Here is a 26,188-nt window from a genome sequence, read left to right on the forward strand (position 1 = left end):
CTGCCACTCCCAACATGGCGGCGGCGCTGCCCCGGCTCTCCCTGCCGCTCCCGCGAGAGGAAGGGGTGAGTCCTCGCGAGAGCTCGGCGCGGCGGAGCGGCCGACATGGAGCCGAGTGGCGGCCCCGGGCCGGGCCCTGTCCCGGTCCCGGGGAACAACAAGGGCCGCGGTGGGGCGGCCGCGCCCGGGAGGGGCCGCGACTTGGCCCGGCCGCCGCGCAAGGACTCCGAGGTCAGCGCCGCCGCCGCCGGGAGTGGGGCGGCCTTCCCGGGCGGGGCGGGCCGCGCCGGGCCTCGTCCAGGGCCTGCCCATGGGTGCCGGTGCCCGGGGGCGGTGCCGGTGTTCGTTCGGTGCCGGTGCTCGTGGGTCCCTGTGGGTGCCAGTGCCCGGAGTGCCGGTGCCCGCGGGTGCCACTGTCCGGCCCTTCCAGCCCTGCTTGGGCACCGCCTTCAGGGGACCGGCCCAGGACCGGCTCGGCCGGTGGCTCCGGTGCTCCAGTTCTGGTCCCAGGGCCGGTTCTGGACCGGCCGCTCCCTCGGTACCGGTTCCCTGGGCTGTGGAGCCGGGAGGCCTCTCCTTGCTCGGCCCTGGGGCTGCCCGGAGCCTGCCCGGTCTCGTTCGGTGCCGATTTCCCCTCCATCCATCCGTGCATCCCTTCCCCGGGTCCGGGCCGCTGTGACCGGGCTGGGCCGCGAGGGTCACTCGGTCGGCCGGTCCCAAACGGGAGTGACAGGGCTGGCCCGGGGGTCTCCAGCCCATCCGGGGGTTTTCTCGGTGTTACCGTCGGTTCCAGCCCGGAATGGGGTGCCAGGTCCCGCTGCCGTGCTCGGACCAGGGATGGATCCAGCCAGAGGTGACCAATCCCCCCAGGGCCACCCCGCGGTGCTGGGGTCACCCTGAGCCTTGGGGTCGGAGGGTTGTGTGGAGCTGAGGTGTCCCGGGGCTTCTCCAAAGCATTTCACTCCTGGGATGGCCCCGGAGCCGTTCTCTCCCACGGCTTCCTCAGAAAAGTCCTTGGAATGCCAGGGGAGGGATGTGAGGGGGAATCTTGGAGAACCTGAGGTGGTTGGAGCTACTCTGCTCTCATACTCCTGGAATTCGGGATTGTCCTGATGTAGAGTGGAGTTGGAGCCCCCAAATTTAGGAGAGTTCTGCTTGTGGATTCATTCAGGGGTGGGTGCCCCAAAATTTGAGTGGGTTTGGTTCTGGGTTTGCCCCTTTTTCAGGAATGTGTGCCCCAAAATTTGGGATGGTTCTGCTGTGGCTCTGCTTCTCGCTCAGGGCTGGGTGTCCTGAGAGGGTTCTGGTGTGGGTCTGCCCTGTGCTCAGGGATGTGTGGGTCCCAAAATTCTGCTCAGGATGTGCCCCTCACTCAGAAGTGAGTGCCCCAAAATTTGGGAGAGTTCTGATGTGGATCTGCCCCTTACTCAGGAGTGGAGTCCCATAATTCAGGAGAATTCTGCTCTGGGTCTGCCGCTCACTCAGGAGTGGGTGCCCCAAAATTTGGGATGGTTCTTGTGTGGGTTTGCCCCTCACTCAGGAGTGGGTGAGGATTCTATTCTGGATCCTCGCCATGCTCAGGAGTGGGAGCCTCATAATTCAGAAGAGTTCTGGTGTGGATTTCAGGATCCTGAAATTTGTGAGAGTCTTGCAGTGCACCTGCCCCACTCAGGGCTGGGTGCCCTGAAATGCTGTGGGTCGATGTTCTTGACTTCCGTAAAGGGAGCTGATATTTTGTGCACTAAAGGTTTTCCTGGCTGTTTTTGCAGCTTCTCCAAAGCTGTTTGGAGTTGTTTCATCCTCACTAATCCCATCTGCTGGGATAGCACTGGGGGATAGCCCAAATTTTCTCAAATTTGTGCGTAATACGTGAGTTCTGAGAGCTGCTTGATCTCAGAGAACCCTCTCCCTGTGTCCTGCCGTGTTTGTTGTGCTTTGGGGGCTCCCCCCGTGCTTTGGGGGTGCTGCAGTGGATGCAACACAGCCTGTGCAGACGCAGGAGGTGAGCTGGAGTTGCCTCGGTAACGTTTGTGCTGCTGCAGGAATGTTTTTGGTCCCTAAACCAGGAAGAGCAGCCCTGGATTTGCAGGAGGATGAGGTGAATTGTGAGTGTTTTCAGGGGTTTTGGTTTTCCTAAAATGTGCTGTAATGGAACTGATTTTTCCCCCGGGTTTTCAGGGCTATTCGGAGTCACCAGACCTGGAGTTTGAATATGCAGACACGGATAAATGGACAGCAGAGCTGTCAGGTAAGGAATAATTCTGTGGTGGATCAATTAATCAACCATGACTTCCTCTCCTGGCAGAATTAAAGGAACTCTGTCAATTCCAGCATTGCTTTATTATTACATTTAAATGCCATATTCATGTTAAAAGGGACAGGATATGTGTAGTTCATATTTTTGGCCTTACACTGGGTGGGGTTTTATTACATTTTGATATTTTGCTAAAACTGCAGTTCCCAGGGCTGAGTTGCAGCTCGGTGCAGGTTTTTGGAGCTTCTCCTCTTTTGGCAGAGCTGTACAGCTACACAGAGGGGCCAGAGTTCCTGCTCAACAGAAAATGCTTCGAGGAGGACTTCAGGATCCACAGTAAGAGCTGGATCTTTTTCTGGATTCCTCTCCCCTGGGGAGGCACAGGGATTTCTCTAGAGAAGAGAAGCGTGATGTCAGAGCTCACTGGGGTCTGCAGCTACTCCTGAGGGGCAGCTTTGATCTCTGCTCTGTGTGAGCAGGGGCAGGACCCAAGGGAATGGCTGGGGCTCTGTCAGGGGAGGAGATCAGGCAAAGGTTCTTCCCCAGAGGGTGCTGGGCACTGCCCAGGCTGCCCAGGGAATGGGCACAGCCCTGAGGCTGCCAGAGCTCCAGGAGTGTTTGGACAATGCTGTCAGTGCTGTCAGTGACCCGGTGAGATCTTGGGGTGTCTGTGCAGCACCAAGAGTTGCCCTCTATGATCCCTGTGGGTCCCATGCAGCTCAGGCCGTTCCATGATGCCAGGACTGCTCTGATCCCCTGCTGGACAGCAGGAACCATCCCTCAGCCCTCACCCTTCCCCCAGCGCTCCCTGGCTCTGCTGTGCCAGCTGAGGCTGTGCCCAGAGCCCTGCTGTGGTTTGCAGTGCGGGACAAGAAGTGGCCGGAGCTGGAGCGGACGCAGCACCGCACGCACGCCATGCGCCTGCTGGACGGGCTGGAGGTGACGGCACGCGAGAGGCGCCTGCGCGTGGCACGCGCCATCCTCTACGTGGCACAAGGTGACACCGCCCCTGCCCCCTATAATATATATATTACTGTACTATATAATCTATATCATATCTATAATTACTGTATATCTATATATTACTGTACTATATAATCTATATCATATCTTTAATATATATTGTACAGTAATATATATCTATAATACATATTACTGTGCAATATATAATATATAACACATATATAATATGTATAATATAATATATATAATATGTATATTATATATATTATATGTTATATATATTATATATATTATATATATTGTACAGTAGAGTTGTAAAGTTAGTTGTATGTGTTATGTTGTGTATGTTAACTGTTTTCTATATAGTGTATATTTAAATATTTAATATAGAACTCCTTTATGTTCATAATGTTTTTATATATATATATATATAAGATATAAGGTATATATAGGATATAAGATATATATATATATATATGTTATATCTAAAATATATATGTTATATATAAGATATAAGATATAGATATAAGATATATATAAAATATATATGGGATATAGATATAAGATACATAGATACAAGATATGTGTAAATATATCTAAGATATATATATAAGTTATATCTATGATATATATAAGTTATATATAAGATATAAGATATATATATAGGATATTGATATAAGATATAGATAAGATATATATATAAGTTATATCTAAGATCTATATGAAAGATACAAGGTATCTTTTAAATCTATAAGATACAAGATATGTATATATCTTTATATATAAATCTTTATGTGTCTTATAAATGTTTAATACATTTTATATAGTATATATAGTATATATACTGTATAATACAATTGTATTATATACAATATATATACAATTATATATACTATATAATACAATTATATATGTACTATATAATACAATGTGTACAATAATACAATTGTGTATAACAGAATAGGTAATATAGTTTTGTATTATGTATAGTATAATGTATATTGTATTATAATATGTATTGTAGATTATATTGTAGTGTTGCATGTAGAATACATATTATAATTATATGTATATACTATATATATGAGACATAGCGCAATATAATGTTATATATAATAAATACATAAAGATATATTATTATTTATACTATATGTAACATTTTTATATATGTGCTACATGTGAGATACAGTACAATATAATCTCATATGTAGTATATGCATAAATATATATGTGTATAATATATACATAAAATATTAAATTATAATATGTATAATACATGTAATACATAATACAATTTAATCTACAATACATATTATATATAATATACTGTATATTGTATATTATATATTACATATATTACGTTATGTCTTACATATAATGCATTGAGTATTTATACATTATATATTAAATACTGTATGTATTTAATATATATTATATATATTACATGTAGTTTACGTTACTCATAATATATATTATACATTATACACAGTATGTTATATATATTGTATGTAATATATCAATATATAATGAATGTATAGGATTAATATGATACTATAATTACTAATTACTTTTAATGTATAATATTTAAAGAGGTTTTCATTTCTTGTGGATTCCATTCCACCTGGGATGTGTGGAACCAAGCTGAATCTCATGGATCAGATAGTTTAGAGCAGTTTGGCCCAAAATGTGTCTGATTTCCCCATGTTACCCCAGTTCTGCAGACCTGGAATGGGTTCCCCAGGGAGGGCAGCTCAATGCTCTGCATCCCAGTTTTCCCCCATTTTGAAGGGTGTGTTTTCCACACGAGGTGCAGTGGGAGGGCCCCTGGGGCTGGCATCAGCAGGGTCTCCTTGCAGGCACCTTCGGCGAGTGCAGCTCCGAGGCCGAGGTCCAGGCTTGGATGAGGTACAACATCTTCCTCCTGCTGGAAGTGGGAACCTTCAACGCCTTGGTGGAGCTGCTCAACATGGAGATTGAGTGAGTACTGCGGGAAAACACTTCAGGAGTGGCTCTGGAATTCACCAGAATGATTCCCGTTGTCCTAGGTGGATGTGTAATGTGGGATTATACCTGATTTCTCCTGAAATTGCCCATGAATCAAAGTGCCTGGCAGCAAAGAGGCAGCTCTGCTCCTCCTCACGTGGCTGTGCTGGGAACAGGGAGTTCATGGCAGCAGTGTCTGTCTCAGGGTTTGGAGCTGGCATGTGGAGTGCCCATGGCAGTCTGAATTTCCCCAAATTCTCTCTGAGCTGTTCTCCCTCCGCAGCAACAGCGCAGCCTGTTCCAGTGCCGTGAGGAAACCGGCCATTTCCCTGGCTGACAGCACCGACCTCAGGTATGCAGTGGGAATGGGGGCACCAGGAGGAGCTCCAGGGTTTTCTGGGGGCTTTGGGAGGCTGAGGCAGGCACTGGAAGGGGTCCCGGAGCTGTCCCAGCTCTGAGAGTTTCTGCAGGTGTCCATTGTGCTCAGCCTGCACAGCAGGAATGGGACAGGTTGGGGATATGAAAGCAGTAAAATTTGGGAAAGCAGATTTTTTTTCCTGTTGGGACTTGTAGAGACTTTTTCCCCCAGTACCTGTGTGCTGGTTTGGAGCACATGAATTGTGGTTGTGGTCTGGGTTGCTCCAGCTTCTCCCTGAGTGCTGGCAGTGGTTCCATAACTTATCCCTGGCAGGGATTCAGCTGCCCTGGTTTTTGCAGGGTGCTGCTGAACATCATGTACCTGATTGTGGAGACTGTGCGCCAGGAGGCCGAGGGGGACAAGCCTGAGTGGAAGAGCATGAGGCAAACCTTCCGAGCAGAGCTGGGTGAGGACCAGGAGCTGCGATAGAGCTGCAGGGCTGGAGACAGTGACATGGCATTTGGCTCTAGGAGTTGGGTAATAGTGACTGGCAGCACTGGGTTGGTTTCTGCTCAACTTCTGGGGCAGAGGGAGGTGAGCAGAGGAAGCCATCCAGGCTTTTCTGCTGCTGGGTGCTCTCTCCCTGGGAATAAAATTGAATATTTGAGCTGTTGTTTCCTCTTAAACATAGAGGTAAGAAATTCTGGTGTTTATGAGGCCTTGGAAGGGGAGAGGGAGCTGTCTGGGGTGAGGTGAGGATCTTGGAACTAATGGGGAGGAGGCTGCAGGAGCTGGTGATGCTGGTGATCAGGGTGAGGCCAGGGATGAGGAATTCCTGGCTGATGGTGCTGTGTGGTTCCAGGAGCCCCCCTGTACAACAATGAACCCTTCTCTGTCATGCTCTTTGGGATGGTGACCAAATTCTGCAGTGGCCACGCTCCACACTTCCCCATGAAGAAAGTGCTGCTTCTGCTCTGGAAGACTGTGCTGGTAAGGAGAGGCTGTGGGATGTGGGATGTGTGGTTTGATACTTGACAGAGGAGGGAATTCTGCTCTCAGAGTTAGTTGGCTGTAATTGCTCCATCCTCTTTTTCTGGTGTTCAGTTTTCCTTTATATCCAGTCCCAGGTTTTCCCCCACAGGGAAGCATTGGATATTGGTGTCTGGAGCTGGATACTGATGATAGACCCAAAGCAAGGTCCCTGGGTGGGGAAAGGAAAGCTCTGAACAGCTGTGGATGCCTGGACATCCTCCTGTCCCTCTGGCCTCTCTCAATGACAAGAGGAGCACAGGACAGGCAGCTCCTGTTTGAAACTGGGGAATGATTTGGGCTCCTCAGGACAAGAGAGACTTTGGGGGGCTGGAGTGTGGCCAGGGAGGGGAACGTCACTGGGGAAGGGTCTGGAGTGGCTGAGGGAGCTGGGGGGCCTCAGCCTGGAGAAAAGGAGGCTCAGGGGGACCTTTTGGCTCTGCACAACTCCCTGACAGGAGGAGGCAGCCGGGTGGAGATCAGGCTCTGCTCCCAGGGAACAAGGGAGAGGACAAGAGAAAATGACATCAAGCTGTGTCAGGGGAGGTTTAGGTTGGATATTGGGAAGTTTTTTTCATGGAAAGAGTGGTCAGGCATTGGCACAGGCTGGCCAGGACAGTGTTGGAGTCACCACCTCCAGGTGGATTTAAAGGACACACAGATGTGGCACCTGGTGACATGGATTACTGGTGGCCTTGGCAGTGCTGTGGGAGCAGTGGGACTCGATGCTCTCAGAGGGCTTTTCCGACCTGAACAATTCTGTGATCCTGCAAAATGGGTTTGGAAGGGGCGGTGTAGATGCCCCTGGAGCCCCCTGTGCCATGCTCAGCATGCTGTGGTGTCCCTTGCAGTGCACCCTGGGAGGGTTTGAGGAGCTGCAGAGCATGAAGGCAGAGAAGAGGGAGATGCTGGGCCTGCCCCCCCTGCCCGAGGACAGCATCCAGGTGATCCGCAACATGCGGGCGGCCTCCCCGCCCGCCTCCGCCTCCGACCTCATCGAGCAGCAGCAGAAACGCGGCCGGAGGGAGCACAAGGTGGGGACAGGGACATCAGGGAGGGCTCTGTCAGAGCCCAGGAAATTCCTCTGGCTGCCCTGCAGGGCTCGAGCCCCTGCCCAGGGGGCTCAGAGGCCTTGGCACAGAGCCCAAGACCCCTGTGCCTTTGATATAGCCCTTGGAAAAAACAATTACCAACCTTTATATGAAGAATTACAAGTAAAAAAAGTTTAAGTAGAATGATAGTTAGTTTGTCATGGGGTGAAAAGTAGATTTTTGGGGTTTTTAGCATGGGGGTTCAGGAGGTAAGATGGAGGAATCTGGGTGTGTCCAGTCTTTCTTCTTTTTACTTGCCTCCATCTTCTGCTGTGATGTTGGCACTTTTAGATTGGTTTAGAGCAGAAGTTCACTGTCTGACATAGGTGATAGGTATTGGAATGTAATTATAAACATTGTACACGTAGTTTTTAGTATAAAAAGATAACACTGCCCTGGGGGCAGGCAGAGTGCCTCTGACTGTCCTGCTGAGCAGACCTTGGCAGGACAGGAGAAAGAATTTTATAGATAAGAAACAATAAACAACCTTGAGAAGGAGAATAGAAGAGTTCTGACTCCTTCTTCAACTGCTGGACTGGGAAGAGACTTTCTAACACATCTTGGGGTCACTGTGACCAGCAGAGATTCTGAGAAGGCTCTGGGCTTGTTTTTGGGACATTCCCTTCCTGCTCTCCCCTCCAGGCCCTCATTAAGCAGGATAACCTCGATGCCTTCAACGAGCGGGATCCATACAAGGCTGATGATTCCCGCGAGGAAGAAGAGGAAAATGATGATGACAACAGCCTGGAGGGAGAGACCTTCCCCCTGGAACGGGATGAAGTGATGCCCCCCCCTACCCAGCACCCCCCCAGCGACCGCATCACCTGCCCCAAAGGGCTGCCCTGGGCCCCCAAGGTCCGGTGAGTCCGGGGTCTCCCTGCTGGGAGAACTGGAGCAGCGTCAGGGAAATGCAGGCTGTTGGATGTTGGGAATCTCAGCAGGGATGTAGGGAAGGTGTTTGGGATGGGGGGGTCACTCTGATGGCTGTTTTCTTGTGGGGTTGAAGAAGAGGATACACAGTCCAGGAAGAAATTTGGACTGTTTAGCTAAACTAGCTAAAGAGCAAAAGCAAAAGCAAGCAGAAGCGAGAGAGAGCAGCCAAGCAGAAAGTAAAAAAAAAAAAAAAAAAAGCCCAAAAAAAACCCTGTGTCCCTGATAAGAAAAACCCAAACAAAACTTCCACTCTTCAAAGCCAGTCTTAAAGGCACAGAACATAATATCCTGCAGAAACAGAACATATGAATGGGGATACAAGCATCATAATGTCACCCTAGGACAGCTGGGCACCCTTTACTGGGCTGTGCCTGGCTGGGCATCTTCCAGATGCTTCAGAGGGTGTGACTCTTCCCTTCTGCCTTTGCTGCAGGGAGAAGGACATTGAGATGTTCCTGGAATCCAGCCGCAGCAAATTCATCGGCTACACGCTGGGCAGGTGGGTGCAGAGCCAGCCCAGTGCTGCCATTACTGGGGACCTGTGGGAGAGGCCAGTTTGGGGGCTGCTTTTGTCTCTGTGTGGCAGCAGGGAAGGCCTTGGCTGGCTGGGCTGTAGTTTCACCCCTGGGTGGTCTCTGCCCCACCCCTGGGTGCTCAGCCCTGCTCCCAGCCTGGCTCTTTCCCTCCTCCAGTGACACCAACACCGTGGTGGGCTTGCCCAGGCCCATCCATGAGAGCATCCGCACCCTGAAGCTGGTGAGTTGAGGAATTCCTTCAGCCCCTGCTGCTCTATGGGTGCACCTTGCCCATCTCCCTGCTCCCATCACAGCTCTGGGTGGATTTTCCTGACCATTTTCCATGTCCTCCACCTAGTGAGGGGAGAGCAGCCTTAAGCTTTCATCTCATCCTGGACTCACGGCTTGTCTGAGCCCCTTCCTTTGGGGGCTCCATCCCTTCCTTTGGGGGCTCCATCCCTTCTTTAGGGGATTCCATCCCTCCCTATGGGGCTCCATCTGTTCTTTATGAGGCTCCGTCCCTTTTTTAGGAGGCTTCATCCCTATCCCTTCCTTAGGGGTTCCATCCCTTCCTTAGAGGGTTCCATCCCTTCCTTAGGAGGCTCCATCCCTTCCTTAGGGGGTTCCATCCCTTCCTTAGGAGGCTCCATCCCTTCCTTAGGGGGTTCCATCCCTTCCTTAGGGAGTTCCATCCCTTTCTAAGAGGGTTTTTTCCCTCTCTTCATGCCTTCATCCCTTTCCTACTGGCCTTGTCCCAGACCTGAGCCCAACAACTCCCACCCTGCCCATCTACCCAGGTCACTCCTGGGACGGGGATCTGGGAGGGATGGAACAGGGTGGTGGGAGCAGGCTGGGGCTGGGGGCAGCACTGGGGACCATGGTGACCCCCCCTGTCCCCCTGCAGCACAAGTACACGTCCATTGCTGAGGTGCAGGTGCACATGGAAGAGGAGTACCTGCGCTCTCCGCTCTCAGGAGTGAGTGTGGGAATGGGGTGGGGTGGGATGGGATGGGATGGGATGGGATGGGATGGGATGGGATGGGATGGGATGGGATGGGAGTTGGGGGCACTTGGTCCTGCCACGTTTTTCGGCAGGGCTGAGGGTTTGTTTTGATGCAGAGAGGTTTCTCAGGGGCAGAAGGGCGTGGGGCAGGAGTTGGGGGTATTCTGCTGGTGGTAGCTCCTGGGATGAGGTTTTCTGGTCTCTCCTGGCACCAGGGAGAAGAGGAAGTGGAGCAAGTCCCTGCAGAGATCCTGTACCAGGGCCTGCTGCCCAGCCTGCCCCAGTACATGGTGAGCTGGGGAGCACTGGGATCCCCTGGATCAGTCCCTTTCCAGTGATGCACCCCAAGTTTTCACCCCCTGCCCCTGCCCTGTTCCTCCCTCCTGCAGTGGGGAAAGGGCCTGTTGCCAGTCCCCTGCAGCTCCCATTCCCCCTCCATCTCTCCCTTCTTCCCAGATTGCTCTGCTGAAGATCCTCCTGGCTGCAGCCCCCACCTCCAAAGCCAAGACAGACTCCATCAACATCCTGGCAGATGTCCTGCCTGAGGAGATGCCGTGAGTGGCTGTGGAGCAGAGGAGCTGGCTGGGGCTGGGAAGGGAAGGAGGGATGGGAGTGAGCTGGGGGAGTGACCTGCTGTGGGCTGGGGCTCCTTGGGGGACGTGACCCTGCTCTGCCCTGGATTGCACCCTGCAGGAACTGGTGGCCTCCTGCAGCAGGAGCAGTTGGACTTGATGATCTCAGAGGGCTTTTCCAACCTGAATGATTCTGTGATCCTGCAAAGTGGGTTTGGGAAGGGCAGGTGTAAATGTCCCTGGAGCCCCCCATGCTCAGCATGCTGTGGTGTCCCTTGCAGTGCACCCTGGGAGGGTTTGAGGAATCATGGAATGTTTTGGGTGGGAAGGGACCTTAAAGCTCATCCAGTTCCACCCCCTGCCATTGGCAGGGACACCTTCCACTAGACCAGGTTGAGCTTGGACACTTCCAGAGCTGGGGCAGCCACAGCTTCCCTGGACAGCCTGTGCCACCCTGAGAGGGAAGAATTCCTGCTGACACTGTCCCTCTGTGTCCCCCAGGACCACTGTGCTGCAGAGCATGAAGCTGGGCGTGGATGTCAATCGGCACAAGGAGATCATTGTCAAAGCCATCTCTGCTGTGCTGCTGCTCCTGCTCAAACACTTCAAGCTCAACCACATCTACCAGGTGAGGGGGTCCAGCAGTGCCCACGGGTCTTTGGGCATGGCAGGACCCTGAGTGGGTTCCTGTTCACCCACATTTCTCCTCCCCAGTTTGAGTACATGGCCCAGCACCTCGTCTTTGCCAACTGCATCCCACTCATCCTCAAGTTCTTCAACCAGAACATCATGTCCTACATCACTGCCAAGAACAGGTGAGGAGAAGGCTGCACACCTGTGGTGGTGTTCACAGGGGTCCCAGGACGAGAGCAGAGACAAGGATCTCACTCCATGTTTCAGAAGGCTTGATTTATTATTTTATGATATATATATTACTAAAACTGTACTAAAAGAATAGAAGAAAGGATTTCATCAGAAGGCTAGCTAAGAATAGAAAAAGAATGATAACAAAATCTTGTGACTGACCGAGACAGTCCGAGCCAGCTGACTGTGATTGGCCATTAATTAGAAACAACCAACATGGGCCAATCACAGATGCACCTGTTGCATTCCACAGCAGCAGATAACCATTGTTTACATTTTGTTCCTGAGGCCTCTCAGCTTCTCAGGAGGAAAAACCCTAAGGAAAGGATTTTTCATAAAACGTCTGTGACACACACCTGCATTCCTGGGGATGTGGGGAGGGGTCCCTGTTTCTTTGGCCTCTCTGCAATCCCTCCCTGGCAGTGGCTCAGGCTCAGGCAGAGCTGGAAAGTTCCCACCACAGCCCATGTGCAGTGTGTGGGAAGTGGGGGCTGTGTTGCCCCCGGGCCAGGGGGGATCTGGGGGAACAGGACAAGCACCCCTCTCCTTCCTGCAGCATCTCCGTGCTGGACTACCCCTACTGTGTGGTGCATGAGCTGCCAGAGCTGACGGCTGAGAGCCTGGTGAGTCCTCCTGCTGTGACACTCCTGGCACCTGGGGTGCTGCCCGGGGGAGTTTGGGTTGCAGGGGGCAGCAGGGCTCCAGCACCCAGCCCCTGCACCCTCAGCTCTCCTGTGCTCAGCCCCTGGTGCCACTGGGATTTTGGGGATGGGGATGGGAGGTGTCTGCTGGGGTGGAGCGTGTCCAGAGAAGGGAATGGAGCTGGGGAAGGGGCTGGAGCACCAGGAGTGGCTGAGGGAGCTGGGGGGACTCAGCCTGGAGAAAAGGATGCTCCAGGAACCTTCTGGCTCTGCAAAACTCCTGACAGGAGGGTGGAACTGGGGGCTCAGGTTCTGGTCCCAGGGGACAAGAGAAAATGGCCTCAAGCTGTGCCAGGGAAAGTTCACGTTGGATATTGGAGAGAAATTCTTTGTGAAAAGGATGGTCAGGCACTGGTACAGGCTGGCCAGGGCAGTGCTGGAGTCACCATCCCTGGAAGTGTTCAGAAAATGTGTGAGTGTGTATGTGGCAGTTGGGGACAGGGATTACTGGTGGCCTTGGCAGTGCTGGGGGAACAGTTGGACTTGATGATCTCGGAGGGCTTTCCCAATCTTAACAATTCCATGATTGGAGGATTCCATGCCCACATGCTGTGCTGTCCCCTTGTCCAATGGCTCCTCAGATCACCCCAGCCTCTCCCCATCCCCTTTCCAATCCCTTGCCTGACCCTGCATCTCCTTCCCCACAGGAAGCTGGAGACAACAACCAGTTCTGCTGGCGGAACCTCTTCTCCTGCATAAACCTCCTGCGCATCCTGAACAAGCTGACCAAGTGGAAGCATTCCCGCACCATGGTGAGCCCTGGGAATGTTCTGGAGCTCAGCATTATCCAGGCACCTGCACTGGGGATAACCTGGGACAACCCAGGGCTTGAGCAGGGGAATGGAGGAGGGGCTGGCCCAGGGATCCATCCCAGCTGGATGTGGGAATGTTCTGGCAGATGCTGGTGGTGTTCAAGTCGGCGCCGATCCTGAAGCGGGCTCTGAAGGTGAAGCAGGCCATGATGCAGCTCTACGTGCTGAAGCTGCTCAAGGTGCAGACCAAGTACCTGGGCAGGCAGTGGAGGAAGAGCAACATGAAAACCATGTCAGCCATCTACCAGAAAGTGAGGCACCGCACCCTGGCATCCCAGCCCAACGAGCGACTGTGGCCCCTGGCACCCCAGCCCGGTACCCATCCTGGCATCCCGGCATCCCCAGCCCTCCTACCCCAGGATCTGTGGCACCCCTGGCATCCCCAGCCCTCCTGCCCCAGGGTCTGTGCCCCCAGCTCGCCCTTTGCTGCCTGGGGTTTGGGCAGGTGCTCTGGGTTGACCTTGGTGGATCTTGGCTGGTTGAGCTTGACCAGGTGCCCACTGAGCTGCTCTATCCTTTCCCAGCTGGACAGGGCAGAGAAAACCAGCTGGGGAATGACTTGTAGGTTGAAATAAGGTCGTTTAGTACAGCAAGAGCAGAAAAAAAACCAGGTTTGTTCTCTACTTCCCATCAGCAAGTGATGTTCAGCCACTTTGGGGAAGCCAAGCTGCAGCACGTGGAGCTCTGCTGCACGTGTTTTAAATAACAAATGCCCCATCATTCCTCCTCCTTTCCTTGGCTGTTATATCTGATCTGACATCACAGAATCTGGAATATTCCCTCGGCTAATTTGGGTCAGCTGGCCTGTGTCCCCTCCCAGGATCTTGCCCACTTGCATGATGGGGTGGGAATTTTGGGGAGACAGTGCTGGTGCTGTGCCAGCTCTGCCCAGCAGAACCAGAATACTGGTGGGTTCCCAGAGCCTTCCCAGCTCCCACTGCAAAGCCCAGCACTGGCAGGACTCCTGTGGGAGAACAAATTCCAGCAGAACCAGACAGAGTCCAGCAGGTCTGGGGTGTGGGAGGAATTTTGGGTGGTGACATTGCAGGGATCAGGGCTCTGCCAGGGGTGTCAAGTCTGGGCTGAAAACCCTTTTTGGCCTAGATTGGGCTGGAACAGCAGGTTTGGTGCCTCCCTGAGGGGGTCCAGGTGCCCCACTGGGGTGTTCCCCTCCCACCATCAGGATGTGGGAGCTGGGACAGGGTGGCATTGCAGTTTTGGGGATTTTGTTTTGGGCCAGGAATATCCTTTGGGGTGTTCCGGCATTTGCTGGTGCTGAGGCAAGTGGGGCCAAAGGGAGCTGCCATTCCTGGCTTCATTTTGGTTCTTTCCCTGTGGTGGGGATGCTGGAAGTGGTGGTGGAGCTGGTGGTGGCTCCTGGCTCTGTGCTTTGTGTGAAGTACCTACAAAGGCCTTTCCCAACTGGGAGGGGGCTGGATTGTTGGGAGGAGACAGAACCAAAGGATATTCCAGACCCTAGGACATCCTGCTCAGGATATAAAGTGGGGAGAAAAAGGAGGAATTGGGGGATGTTGGGAGTGATGGTGTTCGTCATCCAAGCCACCACTCCCTGGGGTGGGGCCCTGTTCTCCTGAAGGTGCTGAACACCTGCCTGCTCATGGGAAGTGGGGGATTAATTCCTTGTTTTTCTTTCCTTGTGCTGCACAGCTTTTGCTTTCTTTATTAAGCAAAAGCTTTATTATTCTTTATCCTGACCCAGCAGTTTTCCAGCTTTTACCCTCCTGATTGTTCCCAGCTCCAGCTGGTGGGGGAACGAGCAAGCAGCCGCATGGGGCTCAGTCTGGCTGGGGTTACACCACCACATTGAGGGTTAAGGGCTGGCTGAGGAGTCCCCAGCTCTGCTCTGACCCCTCTCATCCCTGTTCCCAGACCTGGATGCCCGTCCCTGGGATTTCCAGGCAGAGGAGTGTGCCCTGCGTGCCAGCATCGAGCGCTTCAACTCGCGGCGCTACGACCGCGCCCACGGCAACCCCGACTTCGTGCCCGTGGACAACTGCCTGCAGAGCGTGCTGGGCCAGAGGGTGGAGCTGCCCGAGGACTTCCAGCTCAACTACGACCTCTGGCTGGAGAGGGAGGTGTTCTCCCGGCCCATCTCGTGGGAGGAGCTGCTGCAGTGATGGACACAGGGATGCAGGATGGGTTGCTTGGAGAGCTGGAGGCTCACGGGGCAGGGGGGTCTCTGGGTGGCTGTGCTGTTGTGGTGGGCTTGGGAAGAGCATGGAGCTGAGACCACATCCTGCCCCTCTGCCTCCTTCCAGGCTCATCCCAAAGCTGAGGGTGCCCTGGGGGTTTCCTGTTTGGGGGGGATCTCTGCCCACCCCCTGTGATGCTTTCAGGGGCATTTCCTTCTCGTGCCCCCCGGCCAGGAAGGGGGAGCAGGTGGCAGTGGGGTCCTTGGGTGGGACACCAGGCTGGCCCTGCCCAGCCCCCCTGGGGGGTTTGGGGGCTTGAGGGGCTGGGGTGGCCTCCCCTCACCCCACGAGGGGTGCAGGAGCTGTACATATATTATATATATTTGGTGATACCTCTGCCCTGAGCGTGGCTGGGCTCTGTCCCTGTCCCTCCTGCCTGGAGCTGGGCTGGGGTGAGAGTTCCTCATCCCATGTCCTTGTCCCCACTCGTCCCTCAAACCCCAGAAGGCCCCTCAGCAGAAGGTTTAATCTTGCACCCTGTCTGTTGGTTGGGGGGAGCAGGTTCTCACAGGCTGTCCCTTCTTTCCCTGTCCCAGTCACTGAACCCTCCCCCAGCTCTGTGCTGGGATTTCTGACACCACTGTGCTGTTACCACTGGGATTTTCTTTGGTGCCTGCTCCCAGCAGAGGATCCTGACACCAAATCCTGCCAGAGCTCAGCCTTGCACATTGCCTGGCCTCAGTTTCCCTGGCAGAGGGGCAGCAGCAGCCCTGGGGGATGAAATCCTGGGGGATTCACCCTGATTCGAGGCAGGAATTTACAGAGATGGTTGTGGGCAGAGAGAGCCTGGGACAGCACCAATTCCACGCCATCACCTGCTGGGATTCTGAGCCTGTGGAGCCCCAGGAGTGAATCCAGCTGTGGGGATGCTCAGCCTCAGCCCTGGAAGGAGCAAACTCAGCTTTATGAGCCATCAGAGAAGTTCTGTGCGCTCTTAATCCATGTCCCCATCCTGCCCTCTTCCCCCTCAGCCAGGAGTGACACTGAGCTGGAGCCCTGGGTCCATCTGGATGCCCAGTGCTGCACCCTGACCCCATGGGCAGCCCAGAGCCAGGTGTGGATGTGCCTCCAGGAGAGGCACAGAGAAGGAAATGCTGCCCTGGCTTGGTTTAATGATTTGGAGTAAAACTTCCAGAAATCCCTGCTCACCCTGCTCAGGACACTGCAAACCCACCCAGCAAAGCTCCCTCAGCAGCACTTTGCACCCCAGTGAACCCCTGGATGTGGTTTAGAGGGAGACTCTGTGGTGCTGCTGGGCTGGGATGAGCCCAGAGGGCGTTTCCATTCCCATTCTGTGGCTGGGGTGTTGAGCAGCCCAAACCTCGGCCCTCATCCCACATTCCAGGGGAGCATCAGGTCCTGGCAAGGCCCGGCTCTCGGGGGGAGACAAATGGATTTTATCCTCCCTAGGACAGAGGTTTTAAATGGGATTTTTTTTTTAAATTTTCTTACTGCCCTCCTCAACCACAGAGCACTGCTGGATGTGCCCCCAGGGTCCTACCAGGGCTGTGCCCACCCCTGGCACCCACCTGGGTGCCTCCAGCACCATCCTGCCCCCCCAAACCCCATTCCCAGCACCAGCACAGGCCTGAGGAGCCTGCTGGGAGTCCCCAGCCCCAGCCCCCCTGGCTTTACAGGGCTGCTGGAGCCATAATTAACTTATGAAAAATGTGGTTTATTGTTTAGAAATGAAGAACAAAACGCCCACCAGTGGGAGGGGGTGTCAGATATCCTGGGTGAGGCTGGGCAGCCCTGGGCTGCCTCCTGTGGCACCCACTGTGCCCAGGGCTTGCCTCAAAACCTTGGGCTTTTCCAGCCAGGGCTGGATCAGCAGGTTTGGTGCCTCCCTGAGGGCATCCAGGTGCCCCACGGGGGTGTGCCCATCTCGGGATGTGGGGCTGGGGCAGGGGGGCATTGCAGGTTGTGCAGGGAGGGGGTTTGGCCCCAGAGTGTCCCTGGGGTGTGCCAGCATCTCCTGCTGCTGGGGTGAGCAGGGTCGTTCCTGGCTTCATTTTTTGGTGTTTCCTGCACTGGGGAGGTCACAGTGGGTGAAGGGGGGACACAGGACATGCCAGCTCTTGGGGGGACTTGGGGAGCCCCCCTGGGGACCCCCAGAACAGATGAGGTGCCCCCTCATTACTGCTCTTGCAGGTACCACCAGTAACGTTCAGAACCCTGCAAAATGCAGAAAACCCCTCACCCCAAAATTGCCCATTTGTGCCCAACCCACCCCAATCCTGGGAGGGTTCCCACTGGGAATTTCTGGGTTCCCACTGGGAATTTAATCCCACTGCTGGGATTAAAACTCCTTCCTGAGGGGTAACAGGGTGACCCCCCCAAGGACAGCCTTAATTTGGGGTTTTATTGTGCCAGGGCTTTATTTCCCCTCCAAGAGGGAGCAGAAGGAGCTGTGATGCTCTGGGGGGGCTTTGGGGCTCCTTGGCCCTGCCCCCAGTAACCCCCAGTACTGTCCCAGCCCAGTCTTCCCAGTATGGGACTGGGAGAGGAGGAGCCCGATTTCTGCCCTTGCTGGTTGTGCTGGGCAGGGGCTGAGCAGCCAAATTTCAGCTGGAGAGGGGAGAATTGCCCCCAAAAGTGCTGCCCTGGGGCTCCACAGCCCCACCCAGGGCTGGCAGTGCCCGGCACGCATGGGGGGTGGGGAAAGCACCGGGAATCTCCATCAAAGCCAGTCCTGAAAGTGCTGGGAGGGCTCAGGAAATTGGGGGAGCCGTTTCCGAGCTGCCAGTGGGGCAGCCTGGCTTTGGGGACCCCTCTTTTTCCTCCCCCTGGCCCCTCTCACGGGGTGGGGGCAGCGCTGGATGCAGGGGAAGCTCGGGGGCTGCAGAGAGGGGGTGAAGGTGACCCCAGCAGCCTGCCCCCCTCGCTGGGGTGGGGGATACCCTCCGGGGGGAGCAGGGATCCGTGTCCATCCCCTTGGGGATCAGGTGGCCCAGTTCAGGAGGCTCCCGGCGCCCTCTTTGCTCCTCATCCTCAGCGGCACCAGCGGGGGCGCTTTGTACTCGTGCTGGGCGGGCTCGAAGGGGCGGGGGGCCAGCCCCGGGGGGCAGCCCGTGCAGGGGGTACAGGCTGTTGATGCCGGGGTGGGGGCCCGGGGATGCAGGGATGCCCACGAAGCCATTGCTGGCAGCGGGGGGGTACGAGGACATGCAGGGGGACGGGATGGGCTCGGGGGGCAGCAGCCCCGGGGGGCTCCCAGGGCTCGGCCACAGGTTGTTCTGCAGCTGAAATAACAACAACAACAAAAAAGGCCAAAATGAGGCTGGGGACATCACACCCCGCTCAGTTTCCCCCCATTCTGCCTTAGATCCCAATGTCCCCCCTTCAGGATTCCCACCTGAGATCCCCCTCACCTCCCCAGATCCACCCCCAGGGTGCAGAGGGAACGATGCCTTTGCTCTGTTTTCTGCCCCTGGGGGGTGGAATCTTGCTTGAATTATTCCCTCTCCGGTAGAGTTTGGCTTCAGGGATGTGCATGAAGCTGAGTTTTAAATTATTTAAATCATTTTTATGCTTTTCGATACTGAGGGGGGAAAGGCAGCTTTGCAGAAAAGGGGGGCAGGAAGCACGGATGGGTGGGAGAGAGCTAAAGGGGATCTTCAGCAGGAGGACCCCAAAACCTGCCCCAGAGGGCAGTGGAGTGGGACATAAAGCAACATGTGGCAAAATGCCATCCTCCCTCTTTTCCATCCCCTTCTCCCAAGGGTGGGGAAAACCGTGGGGCAGAAGGGGCAGGAATGGGTGATGTGGGGCAGAAGGGGCAGGAATGGGTGATGTGGGGCAGAAGGGGCAGGAATGGGTGATGTGGGGCACCCCCAGGTGCGGTGGGACAGGACCCCTCCCCTGGGAATGGGGGCACACAGGGCTGGAGCAGCTCCCGAGCCATCTCTCACCTCCTGGATTTTCCCGTAGCGTTCCCGTTTCCGCCACTTGGCCCGGCGGTTCTGGAACCAAACCTGGGGATGGAGGAGGGGGCTGAGGTGTGGGGACCCTTCCCCTGCCCAGCTCTGTGCTCCTCCCAGCAGCAGGAGGGGCCGGCCACGGTGCCCCGGCGCTCCCCAGAGCCGGTGCCGAGCAGAGGAAGCTGCTCTGGGCTCAGCCCTGGACCTCTCTGACCTTTACCTACATCAGGAATATCTTGTCCCGCACCGAAAATGATCCATCCTGCTCCCCCTTCCTCTCCCTGCTGCTTCTGGGACTTGTTTATCCCAGATTTTGTTGCAGAATGAGGCTTTTTGGGTGCTGATGTCCCGTCTGCGTGTCCCCTCTGTGCTGGGGTGGGACAACTCCAGCAGCCCCTCCTGGAGAGGAGGATGCCCTACCAGGACACTTGGCCTGAGGCTCTCATGGCTATGGGTGGTTTCATCTCAATCCACCCCAAATCTGCGTTTGGAGGCTCCTGGGGACACATCCAGCCCACTTTTGGTGGGTTCCTGGGGACACTCCCCCTGCCTGTGCCGTGTCCCCATTCCTGCTCCTGGGGATGGCAGCTCCCTGCTCACTCCTTACCCTCCACCTCCATGTCCTCGCTGCTGGGAGTCCCCTCCAGCTGCCTCCTCCCTCCTGGAGCCTCAGACCGCATGGGGGCAGTGGAGCTGGGCAGGGAGGGTCGGTCTCACCGTGCCCCAGGTGCGGGATGTGCCACCCCAGCGCCACCCACGGGAGCTCCCGGGGTTCCTCTCTGGGAATGATGGATGCATTGGGGGCATCACGATTAGGGCATTCTGAGAGGGGGGTGGTTGACACTGACCTCTCAGATTTTGGCTCTTTCCACCCTTTGGGTCCAGGGTAGGGGAGTGCAGAGGGTTCAGAGACAACCAAAACCCAACCACAGCAGAGGGTGCAGAGCGTGAGATTTTCCATCTGGGATTTAGCATTTTCATGGGAAATCAGCTTCTATCTCAGCACCACCTTGCAGACAGGAGAACCCCCGCCTCCTGGCAGCCCCAGGGTGCCCATGCCCATCCCTCTGTGCCCATACCTGCACCCTGGCCTCGGTCAGGTCCGTGCGCAGTGCCAGCTGCTCCCGGGCGTACACGTCAGGATAATGCGTCTTCTGGAAAACCTTCTCCAGCTCCTCCAGCTGGAACGTGCTGAAGGTCGTCCTGTTCCTCCTCTTCTTGCTCTTGCTCTTGCCCAGGGGCTCGGGGAGCTCAGGGATCCCATAATCCCGGAGGCTGCCCAGGGGTGCTGCCAGCGGGCACCCCAAATCCGCCGGGGCTTTTGGGGGGACCCTGCAGCCAGTGGGAATGGCCTGGAACCCTCCTTTGCAACCCTTCTCACCTGGGGGGGAGAGGCACAGCACCAGGGGGTGTTAACAGTGCCAAGGAAGCCCTGAACTGTGTGCCACAGCCCTGGCATCCCATCCCATCCCATCCCATCCCGTCCCATCCCGTCCCATCCCATCCCACCCCGTCCCTCATCCCAGGGGATGTTGAGCTATTGCCCCAGGAGAAAGGGCTCAGCACGGACACACAGCAGGGCAAAATTCCATCCCTGAAAAGCTGGCTGGGAAAATCTGTCCCTGGAAAGCTCAAAAATCCATCCCTGAGAAGGGTAAAATCCATCTCTGAGAAGGGCAAAATCCACCCCTGAGAAGGGCAAAAATCCATCCCTGAGAAGGGCACAATACATCCCTGACAAGGGCAAAAATCCGCCCCTGAAAAATGCAAAATCCGTCCCCGAAAAGGGCAAAAATCCGTCCCTGAGAAGGGCAAAATCCACCCCTGAGAAAGGCAAAAAGTCAACCCCAAGAAGGGCAAAAATCCATCTCTGAGAAGGGCAAAATCCATCCCTGAGAAGGGCAAAAATCCGTCCCCGAGAAGGGCAAAAATCCACCCTTGAGAAGGGCAAAATCCAACCCCGAGAAGGGCAAAAATCCATCCCCAAGAAGGGCAAAATCTGTCCCTGAAAAGGGCAAAAATCCATCTCTGAGAAGGGCAAAATCCATCTCTGAGAAGGGCACAATACATCCCTGACAAGGGCAAAAATCCGTCCCTGAAAAATGCAAACTCCATCCCCGAGAAGGGCAAAAATCCGCACCTGAGAAGGGCAAAATCCACCCCTGAGAAGGGCAAAAATCCACCCGTGAGAGGGGCACAATCCGTCCCTGACAAGGGCAAAAATCCGTCCCTGAAAAATGCAAAATCCACCCCTGAGAAGGACAAAATCCATCCATCCCTGAGAAGGAGCCGTGGGCAGGAAAAGCCTCTGGAGGGTGGGGAAGCCTGGCTGGAGCAGTGGGTGCCCTTCGGGGGTGCTCTGTGCCCCTGAGCCAGCCCTTCCCTGGAGCTGCAGCTCCCAGGAAAACTCTTGGAAAGGAGTAAAAAACACCACCCTGCTTTTTCTGCTGGACAAAACTCCCTTCCCTCACCCTCCTCTGGGACCAGAGCAAGAAATCCGGGTGTCCCCCCCTTCCCTTTAGTGCTGCTGCATTGCTGGGGTGGATGATGGGATGGGATCTAGGAGGAAAATCCCTGCCACACGTTTTGGGGCCACCAGGAGGGTCGTTTGTCCCCACATGGGGACACCCAGAGCTGGGCAGCTCCAAAAGACTCCGGGTGCTGTTGGAACCCCGATGGGCTGAGCCAGGGAAAGGAGAAGTGAGCTGGGAATTGGCAGATGGGGAGGGGTGCCTTGGGGACCCCCATGTGCTGAGGGGACACAGAGGTGTCACCTGGGGAGAGGAGAACCAAAAAATGCCGGGTTTGCTCTGATCCCACCCCAATCAGCAGCTGCAGATTTGGGGTTCCTGCAGGTGGGGACCTCAGAGGGCCAGGAGGGGAAATGTCTCCTTTGGGATGGATCCTCCTGCCCACCACATCCCAGCAGAGCAGGGAAATGGTGTCCCCATCCCTGCAGAGCCACCCAGGGCTCCCCAGAGCAGCTCCCAGCACGGCCTTTTCCAGCCTTTCACTTTGGATTTTTGGTTGTTTTCTAATTAAGGCAATTTGGGGGCTATGGAGCTGCCAAGCCCTGATCCAGCTGCTTTGAATTAATGAGGAATTGTAATTTGGGGGGAGGTTTGGGGGGGTGATTGCTCCTGTCCCTCTCAGTACTGACCTGTCTGGTCATGGATAAGGCAAAGGAATGAGGCTGAATTGCCATTTCCTCCCTGCTCTGGCCTCCAACGGGCTCAGCCGCTGGCCTGGAGGGTTTTAATGATTCAAAACCAAATCTCACCGAAGAGCAGACCCAAATATACCCAAAATTAAGGGAAAAGTGACCAAAATAAAATCCTGCTGCATAAAGTATCGAGTTTGGGGGTTTTTCCCCCTCTTTTTTCAAAGGCAACGCGGAGCATTTCCAATTGACCCACGGGTTTTGCCGTTGGAGACAAATAAATAAATAGCCAGGAAGAAGGAAAAGGCAGGAAGGAGCGGGATACAGGCACGTAGCTAAACAAACACAGCGGCACCGGGGGAAAAAGGGAAGATACAGATATTTTTTCTCCCACTCCTTCCTAAACTGACACCCCCCGAAAGATTTGGCGGCGCTGGGGAAGGCGGCAGCTGGGAAACAGCTGTACAATTCCTGGGGTAATGGGGAGGGGAAGGAACTCAAAAGGATCATTAGTGAAGGGATGGGGGCATGGAAAGGACTCCCAGGAACCGGAGGAACCCCCCCTGGGTCGGCAGCATCCCCGCGCCGCGGCTGGAGCAGGTAAACGCTGCAGCGGGGCCCTCCCGGGGCTCCCTGACGGCTTTTCCCGGCAGTTCTCGGGTTTTTTCTACCTGTTCCCCGAGGCGGCTTTGCCCGGTCCCACCTGGTTCCCATCGCCCCCGCGGCTCTGCCTTTTGCTTCTTCCATTAAAGCAGAAATAGGGGAATAAAATTAAAGCGAAAGTGGGAGCCCGGAGCAGCCCCCGACGGGCCGGGCTGGGAGAGCGCGAAGGAGCGGCGGGAGAAGCTCGGAACGAGCTCGGTCCTGTCCGAGCCTGGGGACGGCCACGGAGCCCCGGGACACCCGGGCCGAGGGGAACCGGGTGCTCTGGAGCTCCGGGGAGAGCCGGGGAACCGGGAGAGCCGCAGCCCGGTACTGGGGAACGAGAGCGGTACTGCCCCCGAGAGCGGTACCGAGGGAACCGGGACCGCTGGGGCTCCGGAGCGGGCACACCGGGGACCGCTGGGGCTCCGGAGCGGGCACCGGGCCCCGGGCAGCGCTGCCAGCCCCGCAGTTCGGCCTCCCCCAGGTCCCGGAGCCTCGGGCCCGTCCGTGCGGCCGCACCGCGGCTGCTGCCGCCGGTCCTGCCCGGTGGGCTCCGGGAAGCGGAGTCGGCGGCCGGACGGGACTTTGCAGCCTCCTCCGGGAGCGCGGCCGCTCTCCATCCCCGGGAGCGGGGACCGGCCGCTCTCTATTCCCGGGAACGGGGACCGGCCGCTCTCCATCCCCGGGAACGGGGACCGGCCGCTCTCTATCCCCGGGAACGGGGACCGGCCGCTCTCCATCCCCGGGAACGGGGACCGGCCGTTCCCCACCCCGGGCCGTACCCGCCGTCTCGGCCGCTCCCCGCCGCTTTTTCTCCCCCTTCCCTCGCTGTTTCTGGAGAACGGGAACCGGCCCGGACACCCCGCTCTCTGTCGCGACACAGCCCAGCTGCCGGCCCTTCCCAGCTCCGGCTCCCGTCGGGGAACGCCCTGGATATCCCCGACGGGGCCATATCGCGACATCGCCGCCTCGGAGCAGCCCCGGGGAGCGTGTCAGCGCAATGACACCCTCGGGGGTTCAGGGCTGGGGCTCCCGGCGGAACCCGAGAGGGGGAAGAGAAGCAGAAGGGGCCGGGAGGGGTCGGCAGCCCCGGCCCCCCATCCACCCGCGGCTCCCCGGTACCTGCAGCCCCGGGCGGGTACGGGGGCTTCCCATGCACGGCCACGGCGGGGGGGCCCGGGCTGGGCACCCCCGGGTACCGCGGGCAGCGGCCGGGCCGGGGGCTGAGCGGCGGCGGCCGCCGGTGGGGCCCCGGAGCACCGAGGGCGAAGGCGGTGGGAGGCTGGGGGAGCCCCGGGGGACCCCCGGGCCGGCGAGGCGGGGGGAAGGCCGGGCAGCCCGGTGTGTCCATGGCGCGGCTTGGACGGGACGGGGACGGTCCGCGGGAGCGGATTTTGTGCGGGGCACGGGGAGGAGGGGGACGGGGATGGGGGGGTGATGGGGAGGGAGGGATCGGCCCGCAGCCCCCCCAGCCCGCACACCCCCAACCCCCCAGCCGGTCACGTGCGTCCTGCCAGGCTCTGGGTTAACCCTCTAATCCCAAATCCTGCCCTGCTGGGGACACTGTCCCGCGTGGGCCACATCCCCCCAGGGCGGGGGCCGCAGGGCGAGCCGTGCCCCCCTCCCTGCTCTCCCAGCGTCTCCCAGCTCCACCAAACACCCAGGGCTCTTCTTTGATTCCAAACTCCATCCCTCGCTGCTGATAGCAGCAAGAAACGCCAGGCAGAGGAGAAACTTCCATTTTCCTGTCACTCCCTGGGTTTATTTTCCCCTTCACAAGCTCTACAGAGTCCCTTTGCAGCCTTTCCCGGCCCAAAACCAGAGCCAGGCCTGGGTCAGGTTGGTTCAGGGGTGATGGTGGCCCCAGGATGTGGGAGCCAGGATCCCACAGTGTCCCTGGAGCTGGCCCTGCTGTGCCTGCTGGCTCCCAGCACCAAGAGGGTCCTACCCTGCTCCCCTGCTGATGTTTCCACACCCAGGGTTTGGATCCCCTCATCCCAGCTTGGGTCTGGCTTTGGCATCAGGCACTGGGGTGGATCAGAGCTCGGACTTCTTTATCCTCCCTTTTCTGCATTTTGCTCCTCTGCTCCCCAGGGCTGGAGGTTTGGCTTGGCTGGGGGAGGATTCAGATTTGGGGGTGTTTGTGTGCAAAATGAGGGGAAAGATCTGAATTTCAAAGATTTGGAGAAGGAACTAAATAAGGGGCCTGGAGAACTAAGTGGAAATCTGACGGGTGAGGTTTCCCCCCTCTGTTTGCTGTTTTTCAACACTTTCAGTTCATTCTTGGGCACCACTCCTTGCTCCAGGTGTATGAAAAAACAACCTGCAGGGGTGGGAGGGCATGAGCTGCATGTGAGCAGCAAAAAGAGGTGGAGAGGAACCCGGGGGATCCCAGATGTGTGATGTGAGATAGCAGAGCAAGGGGATAACACTGACCATAAATAACATTAATGCTCTCATTGCTGCTGCTGGGGCTGGACTTTGTTACCCAGGCACGGTGAAAACCTGGAATCATGAGAAAATCCCATTTCAAAGAGTTTCTGATGTAAATGTCACCTCTGTGTCTTGGCAGGGGTTGATGTGTTGTTTGGTCATTGGAAAGCTGTTGTTGCTGCAGGAGTGGTGCAGTTGTGCTGTAAATCACAGCTGCATTTTCCAGCCCTGCTCAGGGAAACTGCATTTGTGAGAAATGCTGCGTTGTGATCCTGGACTCAAAATTATTCCCTCAGAATCCTGTGAGGGGCTGGCTCTGCACAGAGGGGTCTGAGCATGCAATGCCCCCTCTTTAAATATTAATTAGCCCGATTCAAACCAGTATCCAAACAACATTTTTTTATTTGCCACTGCTGGATAAAATTCCAAGTTTTTACAGATTAACATAGTGGCCTTTCGAGGAGCTGCAGGAATAAATCAGTTTAAACCCCTTGGGCTGCTTTAAAAGAGGATCTGGCTCCCTGCTTGCAGGGTGGGCACCCATTTAGTGCCCACAATGCTCCCTGGGCATCCCAAGCCTCCCCTGACACTTTCCCTTTGCAGCAGCTGGAGCTGCCAGGATTTTCCCAGTTCCACTGTCCACAGCTCACAGGGTGCTGTAAATTATGGCTAAATAGGGACTGGGAGGCCTCTGGCTCACAACAGGTCATTCAATATTATTAAACACAACATAACTCCT

The 26,188-nt window shown here is 55.6% G+C and overlaps 2 protein-coding genes across 2 annotated transcripts; one reads left to right on the forward strand and one right to left on the reverse strand.

Moving 5' to 3' along the window:
- Window positions 1–83: 83 nt before the first annotated feature.
- Window positions 84–15,628, forward strand: STRIP1 (striatin interacting protein 1). Its single transcript, XM_030965536.1, has 21 exons — window positions 84–231; window positions 2,179–2,248; window positions 2,516–2,590; window positions 3,117–3,251; window positions 5,074–5,194; window positions 5,484–5,552; window positions 5,918–6,024; window positions 6,421–6,548; window positions 7,439–7,621; window positions 8,321–8,538; window positions 9,045–9,110; window positions 9,304–9,367; window positions 10,031–10,102; window positions 10,345–10,419; window positions 10,586–10,683; window positions 11,203–11,329; window positions 11,416–11,516; window positions 12,122–12,188; window positions 12,914–13,018; window positions 13,165–13,393; window positions 14,954–15,628. Exons 1-21 carry the CDS (start codon window positions 106–108, stop codon window positions 15,214–15,216), a joined length of 2,499 nt encoding a protein of 832 aa, XP_030821396.1. The 5' UTR covers window positions 84–105; the 3' UTR covers window positions 15,217–15,628.
- Window positions 15,629–17,640: 2,012 nt separating this feature from the next.
- Window positions 17,641–24,367, reverse strand: ALX3 (ALX homeobox 3). The gene is made up of 4 exons (XM_030965537.1): window positions 24,139–24,367; window positions 20,291–20,592; window positions 19,203–19,265; window positions 17,641–18,533 (listed from the first exon to the last, which is right to left on the reverse strand). The coding sequence occupies exons 1-4, from the start codon at window positions 24,365–24,367 to the stop codon at window positions 18,003–18,005; spliced, it is 1,125 nt and encodes a 374-aa protein (XP_030821397.1). The 3' UTR covers window positions 17,641–18,002.
- Between the last annotated feature and the right edge of the window lie 1,821 nt (window positions 24,368–26,188).

This window comes from Camarhynchus parvulus, chromosome 26 (genome assembly GCF_901933205.1).
Source record: "Camarhynchus parvulus chromosome 26, STF_HiC, whole genome shotgun sequence".
NCBI lineage: Eukaryota > Metazoa > Chordata > Aves > Passeriformes > Thraupidae > Camarhynchus > Camarhynchus parvulus.